Source organism: Papaver somniferum, chromosome 3, assembly GCF_003573695.1.
Source record: "Papaver somniferum cultivar HN1 chromosome 3, ASM357369v1, whole genome shotgun sequence".
Lineage (NCBI taxonomy): Eukaryota > Viridiplantae > Streptophyta > Magnoliopsida > Ranunculales > Papaveraceae > Papaver > Papaver somniferum.
Genome location: NC_039360.1, coordinates 63,377,644 through 63,387,187, shown reverse-complemented (window position 1 = coordinate 63,387,187; position 9,544 = coordinate 63,377,644). Strand labels below are relative to the sequence as shown.

Sequence of the window (9,544 nt, the reverse complement as noted above, 5' to 3'; positions counted from 1 at the left end):
TGTGTGATACAAATTTGTTTATTAAAGTCTTCGACTTTGGGTCGTAGCAACTCTTAGTTGTGGGTGAGATCAGCTAAGGGAATCAAGTGTGTAGTATCCTGCTGGGATCAGAGACGTAAGGAGCGCAACTATACCTTGAATCAGTGTGAGATTGATTAGGGTTTAACTACAGTCCAGACTAAGTTAGTTTGTAGTAGGCTAGTGTCTGTGGTGACTTAATACAGTGTGGTGTCAATCTGGACTAGGTCCCGGAGTTTTTCTGCATTTGCGGTTTCCTCGTTAACAAAACTTTTGGTGTCTGTGTTATTTCTATTCACATTATATTTTGTTGTATAATTGAAATATCACAGGTTGTGCATTGTATTGATCAATTGTGAAATCCAACCTTCGGTTGTTGATTGGAAATTGATTGATCCTTGGATATTGTACCATCCAAGTTTATATCTATAATATTTGATAAAGACTCACAGATTGCTTGAGTAAAGATCAAATCGAGAGATTGAGATACTAACTCCTTGATATACTTTTTATTAAGATTGAGTCTGACTGTCTAGTTGATTCTCTTAAAAGTATATTAGAGTTAGTCCATACATATTGCTAATCAAAATATTGGGTGAGGTTGTTGTACCCCCGCATTTTCACTAACCAAATATCACACCGATTACGGTACAGTCGCGTTCCTTACGCCTCTTGAATCCCAGCAGGACTCTGCGCACTTGATTCCCTAAGATGATCTCACCCACAACTAAGAGTTGCCACGACTCAAAGTCGAAAAGTTATAAACAAATATGTCTCCCATAGATATGTCTATTATTGGTTTTATTTCCGTCTTTAGATAAATCAAGGTGAACAAGAAACTCAACTAATACCCTGGACTTGTACTCCCGAAGAGCATCCTAGAAATATCAGTCACTTCAAAATAACCCAACTGATTAATAGAAAAAGTTATTGCGGAATCACAAGAGTCTGAGACGAATAACAGTTGTGATTAGTATTTATATCTTACTTATCAGAGATAAATATCGAGTAAATCTTAGAGAAGATAAAACTCAATAAGATAGAACAAGTAAGATCATAATATGCAACAACAGAGAAAATAGTAGGATCTGGCTTCACGAATTCCAAATGAAGTCTTCAAGTCGTTAACCTAATAACGGTTTTGGAAAACCTAGGTTAAAGGATAATCGACTCTAGTTTGCAACTAGGACACACGAAAGTGTCGGGATTAGGTTTTCCAGGTGCTAGAGTTCTCCCTTATATAGCCTTTCAAATCAGAGTTGCTTACAATCAAAGCTAAGATAGCTTCGTAACAAAGCATTCGATATTCACCGTTAGGTGGTATTAGCTTGATACACATAAAAGAAATATACTTATATTTATATATGGATGAAGCGTACCCAAAGGTGTATACCTTGTTGTCTCAATAATAGTTAACCGAAGTTAGGCATATTAACACTTATAACTTAGCCATATTCATCTAACACTTCTAGACCAAACATGATGATCAATCAATCATGATAGATTATCAAATGATCTAAATGCGTTTCAAGATAGTTGTTCAAATGTTCATCATATTATAGGAATATATATATATATATGAACCATTTGAAGAAAAATCATTTTGGTTTGTAATTGTACAAAGTACTTATACAAGAACCAATTCATGAACATAATACCACGGTTTGTAAAACTAGTTCACATACCTTAATACATTAAAGTTCCAGGGACTTAAGTTCACAAACGAATCATGAGTTCATGAGTATGAAAATTACAGTTTACCGATTTTAGAACTTAACCGCTATGTTCGCAAACTGAGTACGCGAACAAGAGTTCCGAACTTTGGCTTTGTCTAGCCGTTCGCAAACATCGTACGCAAACAGGAATTCCGGACTTGGCCTTTGTCTAGCCTTTCGCAAACATGGTACGCGAACACAAGCTCCGTACCTTTTCACAGGTAAAACAGTTCGCAAACAGAGTTTCACAAACAATAATTCCGAACCTGAACTAGACTTGCACGGTTAACATACAAAGTATGTAACCTGTATTATATCCAGACATGGTAGTTCTAAAACTCTCATTTAATCATTGAAACATCCTTGGAAGACAACAATGATAATCTTACAAATACCACTAGCTTCAAGTAATTTTCAAGTGATCCATCGATCAATACGAAACTTCCCAAATCGATACTTAATGATCGTCTCACACAAATCATATAAGATGTTCAAGGTAATTTTCACATGATCATCTTTTGACTTAATATTTATTTTCCAACAAATAAATTGTCTCAAACTAAACTCGTCAAGAATACGATGAACTTAGCTAAAGCTAAAAGCTTTCCAACACATATTTCGAGAAATAGATAAGCTAGATAAACTCGGCTCGAAATATCAAATGTGTATAATGTAAAATTCTATATAGCTATACGACTTAGTCTCATTAATTAGAAGATAGAATAGTTTCATTAATTGGCTTGAGTCTATGTAATCACTTACTTTCTCAATCCCGTCATTTCTTCGATTTATCACTTGCAGAGATTGCTTCTTCACCCACTGGAGAAAAAAAACGTGTATATTGTTGCATACTCTTCCCAATTCTAGGGTCATCACTATTAGGTTTTCTATAAGTTTGTTTGACACGGCTTTGCATGTTTGCATATTAATCGACGATGAAAATTTTCGAATCGACGATTACGACGAATTAACCGACAAATTATCAAACGTTTTTAAATGATGAAGATTGGGGATCAATTGGTCGGTATCGTAGAGGAAGAAGGAGAATATGAAAATGAAAATGAAATTGATAACAGAATGTGAATTGGGTTAGTTTTAATTGGAATTGGCAAGAGTAATTTCATAACTTTACCATTTTCGATACCCCTTAGCCTTGTTTCTAGGTCCACTTAAATTCCGGTATATCCCGATTAATCTAGGACTATCCTTATCCGACAAGTTTTGAATAATGGTTTAAAATTTCATATAACAATATCAAAATTTTGTGGAGGCAAAGATAAAATATATTAAAAATTATTAAATCTAGTATTTAATTGGAGCATTTTAAAAATTATGTGACACCGTTAGGATGATGCCTATGATCGGCATTTTGCTTTTCACTGTATATATTTGCCGCCAGATCAAAGGTTTTTGGTTGTGTAATAAGTGATGGAGAAAGGGAGAGAAAAGCTAACAATATAATTGAGATGGTAAAAAATACTCCCTCCGTCCCTAATTAGATGACCTAGTTATACTTTGCACAATTTTTAAGACAAGGATATTAGTAAAACTTAGAAATGATTTATCTCTTAAACTATATCACGGTTTTTCGTAAACTTTATACCGTTGAAAAGCATTTTAAAACACTTACAATAACGAATATAAACATAACTATTAAATTATACATATTTCTTATAGTAACAAAAATAGGTCATTTATTTATGGGACAAAACTTAAAACCAAATAGATCATTTAATTAGGGACGGAGGGAGTAATTATTTTAACAAAATTATAATATGTATCAAATTATATAGTGTTCTTAAGGTGAGCTTTTCGTGTCCGGGCAATTGATAAGTGATGTTTATCAATCTGATGTTGATGAGAAGATACATAAAAGCTCGCGACATAGATATGATATTAGCACATATTTTTGATTTTTGACAAATACTTTATTAATTTTAAAATCATCGCATTTGTGCGGTATCGAAGCCAGAGGTCGACTAATGTGGTTCCAGCCCCCACCCCTCCCCCAAAAATCATTTTAACCATATAAACACCCTTTTATTATATCATATATTTAATGTTTAGTCCACTGATATTAGGCCCCCTATTTCATTAGAATTTTCTTTAGCCCCCTTTAGAATATTTTCTGGCTTCGCCACTGCATTTCTGGTAACTTCTAGATTTAATATCATCATGGCAGTAAATATAACAACCTTCTGCAGTAGAAATGGCGTTGAAAACACTCGTAAAAACGATGGACTAGGGAGCTACTACATGGTGTAAATATTACGAACTGTATAAAAGAGAAAAAGATGAATGATGTTTATGATTCATATTGGTTGAGTTAGAACAATCTTCCACCTAAATAAGGAGGATCTTTCCTTAAATCAGACTTGCTTTCCTAGCAAGAGCTAAAATAAATAAGACTTGCTTTCCGAGCAAAAATATAACAAAATTGACTTTTTACTTGAGGCGTAAGATGTCTTAAAAATAGAAACACACTCGATTAGACTTTTGTATAAATATAAATTGATAGTGCGAGAATAAATCACTCGTTTTATTATCAACAAAACAGCAGCGCTCGTTTGGTTCTGCTCTTGTTCGTCCTTTGTGTTCTGGAATCTGTGTGCGAGAGCTCGACTCTTTTTTTAGAATGGCTCCTGGATAAGGCCTCGCTGACATATGGATTGTCAAAAATAGCTCAGGAATGAAGGTAATCTATATTCAGAGGTTGTTCTTTCTTTTCAGTTTGATCGAATCAGGTTATTGAACTGCTGTGGTGGTATACCGATCGATTGTACGTCACTGGAGCAGAATGGAACGTTATAAGATAATTAAGAAAGTTGGTGAAGGAGCGTTTGGAAGCGTTTGTCAAGCGTTAGATACACAAACTGGTGAAATTGTTGCGATAAAGACGATGAAGCAAAAGTATCATTCACTCGAAGAATGTCTGAATCTTCCAGAAGTGAAGTCATTAAGAATGATGAAGAAGCACAAAAATATTGTGCAACTCAAAGAAATCTTAATGGAAAATAACATCTTATACTGCGTTTTCGAGTATCTGGAGTGCGACTTGTTCAAGCTTATAGTGAGCAGGGCAAAAAATCCTTTCTCGGAGGATCAAATAAGAAATTGGTTTTTTCAAGTATTTCAAGCTCTTGACTATATGCACCGGTGTGCTGGATACTTTCATCGGGATCTTAAACCGGAGAATTTATTGGTAACAAAAGATGAGTGGACGATAAAAGTGGCTGATTTTGGTCAAGCACGAGAAATCTGTTCTCAGCCACCTTTTACAGATTATATCTCGACACGCTGGTATCGAGCACCTGAAGTTTTATTAAAATCATCCTCGTACAGCGCTGCAGTGGATATGTGGGCAATGGGTGCAATCCTGGCTGAATTGTTTAGGCTCTCTCCTCTTTTTCCTGGGACAACTGAAGCAGATGAGCTTCACAAAATTTGCAGTGTTATTGGAAGTCCGAATCAAGAATCATGGGCAGAGGGACTACAAATTGCAAAATCGATCGGCTTTCAATTTCCACAACTTCCAGGTGTTCCTGATCTTAAAAGGTTGATACCGTCCGCTAGTGATGCTGCTTTAAGTCTCATAAGATTACTTTGTTCGTGGGATCCAAGCAAGAGACCAACTGCGCAAGAGGCTCTTCAACATCCTTTCTTTCGGTCTTGCTATTACATTCCCCCGTCTCTTCGTTCAAGAACTAGTCTGGGAACAGCTACATCAGTACCTCTACCTGGTAGAACGATTCAGGTAATAACACCACGGACGGAGCAGGTGATCAATCCAATTATGCCTCTTCTCAATGGGAAGAATCCAGAAGGAATTACAGCAGCAGCAGTACCACCACATATGAAGACTGGAGGGTGGCATGGAAGCACCACATTCGCAGCAGCAGCAGCACCACAACATATGAAGACTGGAGGGTGGCATGGCAGCACCACATTCGGAGCAGCAGCAGCAGCACCACCACATATGAAGACTGGAGGGTGGCATGGAAGCAGCACATTCGCAGCAGCACCACCACCACCACATATGAAGACTGGAGGGCGGCATGGCAGCACCACATTTGCAGCAGCAGTACATATGAAGACTGGAGGGTGGCATGGCGGCAACATTTTTAATGGTCACCTCGGCCGCCTGCCTCACGGGAATTCCTCAGTCACTGGAGGAAGGTTGGGTGATGAAATTTATAGATATTAGAGAGGGGAATGACTCGCTTTGCCTGTTATATCTTTCCCTTGTTTTGGTTTCTTTTAGTACTTTTGAAGTTGATGAAATGTTATCAATTCATGAGAAGTTCTGTAACTTCAGTGAATTTTTTTATTGATCAATAAGACGGTATGACTTTGTTTTATAAAAGAATGAAAAGTTGCAATAAGGCAAGACACAAGTGCATATCACCCACAGCATCCAACATAGGATAGTCTGTAATGTTAGGATTTCCTTCCTATTCCTGGTCATACCTCCTGGCTGAACGTAATACAACAGATTTGATTTTACATCTAAAGTTGCGTCTTGTACCGTGCTCTTCTTGTCTTTGACAGTCAGAAGAAATAAATTTTCATATGCCAGCCAAATGTATTTTGATTTGTGAAGAAAATAAATTCCAAGATACTTGAACCTGCTGCAAAGGGGTTTGTGCAGCAATAATATCTTAATTTCACAACTGATTTAACAATCATTCACACTTTTATTCAGTACTATTTACTATTTAGACATCCACAAAAGAATAACCAAAATTACCTCTGCACCAAAATGACAACCAGAAGAGTTGTTAGTATTCTTTAAGTACAGGCAAATCCTCTTCATCCGGAATAGCCATAACCCAGTCTCCATCTTCATTAAGCACCATTCTTTTGTGTTTCTCAACCCACCATTTACCAGGAACCAAAGTCTCATCCTTCAAAAAGGCGCAATACTTCTCTTCACTTTCAATTCAAATTCTCCCTCTTTCCCATTCCAACCTGCAACTATATGTAGTATAGCTTGTAAATTATGCCAATCACTTGGATTCTTAGAGTCCTTCAAGCTTTTCGACTTTCTAGTATCAATCTCAAGTTCTACTCCTGTATGGACATACCCCAAGTACTTACTAGGATAATGAGTTATAAGATCAAGTTGGTTCTTTACGTGCAAGATTCGGAGGTTAGGAAACGTCCCTAGCCTCTTGTTAAAAGCTTTATTACCAACTTGCGGGGAACCGAAAACAATAGCCGTGACGAGTACATCAGACAACCCATTTTCTACTAAATCAAACGCACTTAAAATCGCTAAACTTGCGCCTAGGCTGTGGCCTGTAAGCACCAAGCTTACACCTTCATCTTTGTACCTGTTTACTAGTGCGTTTATCTTGATAAGAATTTGGGATCTTGCGCTTAACTTTGTGAATTGAGACTTTGGGTTAGAAGAGTTGTAAATCGCAAACCAACCCTTCATAACTTTTGGATTGTCATCATCGTCGTCCTCACTTTCATCATCATTGTTGTCCTTTTTCCTGAGCAAGGACTTATACCCCAGTGGTGCTTTTGAGCGTGAGAAGTAGCTTCAGTGTCCGCTGGCTTCAACAGCGGCTTAAGCGATGTGGGTTTCGCCACAAGAACATTGACCCACTCAAGTTTTCTTATGGTTCCACGCCAGGCTACATATATTTCCCGTCTTCCTAATCGTTCACTTGCCTCATCCGAGCTGACTGCAATGTAACCAATCCAATTCGATTCGCGGCTCCAAGCATCCTCCGAAAACGAAAAACTTAGAAAAGCTTTGGGGACTGCAATTCTTGATGTTGCGTAGAGAAATGAATCCACAATGTAATCATCTTCTGCTGATTTATTAGCAACTTTTCTGAAAAATGCTTTTTTACCGAAACGACTGCTACCGCAGTATTTTGAGTTCTGATCGCTGTCGAATGAATCGTATGTCCCTTGACAAAATCGCCGCACCGGAGTATAAGTTTCCGCAGGTTTAAATCGAGAGGGTTGAGTAAACCTTCCCATTGATTGCTTCCTAGTAGTTCTTCCCATTCTGTTTTCGATACCTTCTCCATCTTGCGATCACAAAATTATGGTCTGTTTGAAGTTTTCTCAAGAGATTCAATTGCAGATGACGAACAGGGATTTCTAATGGGTTGAAATGATGTCTCCGGCCATTTTTTTATTTTTTATTTGATAAATAATGTCTACAGGAGAGCCATTAACTACGGTAACGACTCAGAACGTGCATATAATTTGCTTAACGCCAATATAGAATGGCAAATATAGTTGAAAAGCAATAAGGTTAGTTCAAACCTTAACTTTTTTTTCTAAACAAAAGTAGGATGCGTTATCTTGGAGGATTTCTTTTTTATCTGAAAAATTCGTTGAGCGAGTGAGAGGTTTTCCTTGTCAATCTGTCACTTTTTAGTTGTCGTTGTTCGCAATAAGTCCTGAATTATGGAATTATTGTACAGATGCAAGAGGAGGATATTGCTAACCACGTGACTAAACTTTTCGGTGTTTGTTGACCAAAGATATATTGGGTTTCTCTCTTAACAGCGGCAGATTTGGGAGTCTATTTAGGTGGGCTTGACTAGATTTGCACCTTTTTTTCCCTTTGAAAACTACATTCAAACCTATTTTTTTATTATAAAATTCTCGTCAGAAAAGTTCATCCGTGCACTCATTTTCTAGGTGAAAATTCTCTCAAACCCAAAATTTAAAAATTTTAAAAATATATTGGATTTTCGATTTCATAATTTCAGAGTTAGCCTAATCTATAATCTCGACTGATTTCTGAGATAGAGAGATCTAACCATTAGTGAGTGAGATAGATCTAGAAGAATAAGAAGAAGATGGTGGAGAAATTTGAGATTGTTTTGGTTAACCACATGAAGAATAGAGATACGATGGAGCAATTTGTAGCTATTTGGAGGTGATTAGAGGATAAATTGAAGGGTTCTTAATGAATTTTTGAATCTGAGAGTAGAAGACAGATTAGAGATCGAGTTCATGTTGCTGTTGTAGGTGACTGATGAGTTAGGGTTTGAGATTATTTCTGAAATAGAAGAAGAAATTGATGGTTATCTGGAATTAAAAGTTGAAGATGGTGATGATGTTGTCGAGATCAGGAGAAGAACAGAAGAAGATGTTTTGAAACTGAGATAGAAATTAGGTCGAATCTGGATGGGGCTGAGAAGACTAGGATATGACGGTTGATTTGTTGGATGGGGTCCGGTAATGAAATTGGAGAAAGTCGAGATGAACTGGTGGTAGTATTGAATCTTTAAAAGATGGGAAGGAAGTGCTTATATTGTGTGTGATTTTGGATGTAAAGAATATTACAGAGAAGTTGTGTTTGTTGTTCATGGTGGTAACTGAAATAGAAATGATTGCAGTTAAGGGAGCAATGAGCTGATGGATTTGATGGGTGAATGGTTTAGGTACTGGTGGTAGCTGACGCTGATACTTAGAGTATTGGAGAGATGGGTTCAACCATGGTGAAAATTTTGTTAGAGCATTGCTCGGTCGAACTCACAAGTGTTCATATCTCAAGCTTATTGTCAAAACAATATCTTGATTTCTAGTCTACAATTAGTTAAGTCTCGGACTAAGATAGAAATGTATTTGAGAAATAGTGGATCACGGCAATCATTATTGCGTTCTACCGTTTGAAGGCGAAGGTCAACCAACGCTTTTGGAGAACTTCATCAACAAAAGGTAAGTGAAGACTGAACCACCTATTTCTCAAGTTATATTCACTTTTCTATTATTGAGATGGTGTCGCATAACTAATTAGACTATTATGCATATACAAGAATTTCGAGTCAAGTTTA

General features: G+C 37.0%; 1 protein-coding gene and 1 pseudogene across 1 annotated transcript; one reads left to right on the top strand and one right to left on the bottom strand.

The window, feature by feature from the left end:
* Positions 1–4,492: 4,492 nt before the first annotated feature.
* Positions 4,493–6,106, top strand: LOC113356328 (cyclin-dependent kinase F-4-like). The gene has a single exon (XM_026599440.1). It carries the CDS (start codon positions 4,531–4,533, stop codon positions 5,935–5,937), a length of 1,407 nt encoding a protein of 468 aa, XP_026455225.1. The 5' UTR covers positions 4,493–4,530; the 3' UTR covers positions 5,938–6,106.
* Positions 6,107–6,280: 174 nt separating this feature from the next.
* Positions 6,281–7,955, bottom strand: LOC113356329 (annotated as a pseudogene).
* Positions 7,956–9,544: the final 1,589 nt, after the last annotated feature.

Coding starts and splice junctions, on each gene's coding strand:
- LOC113356328 (XM_026599440.1), top strand. CDS start 4,531: ATGGAACGTTATAAGATAATTAAGAAAGTTGGTGAAGGAGCGTTTGGA.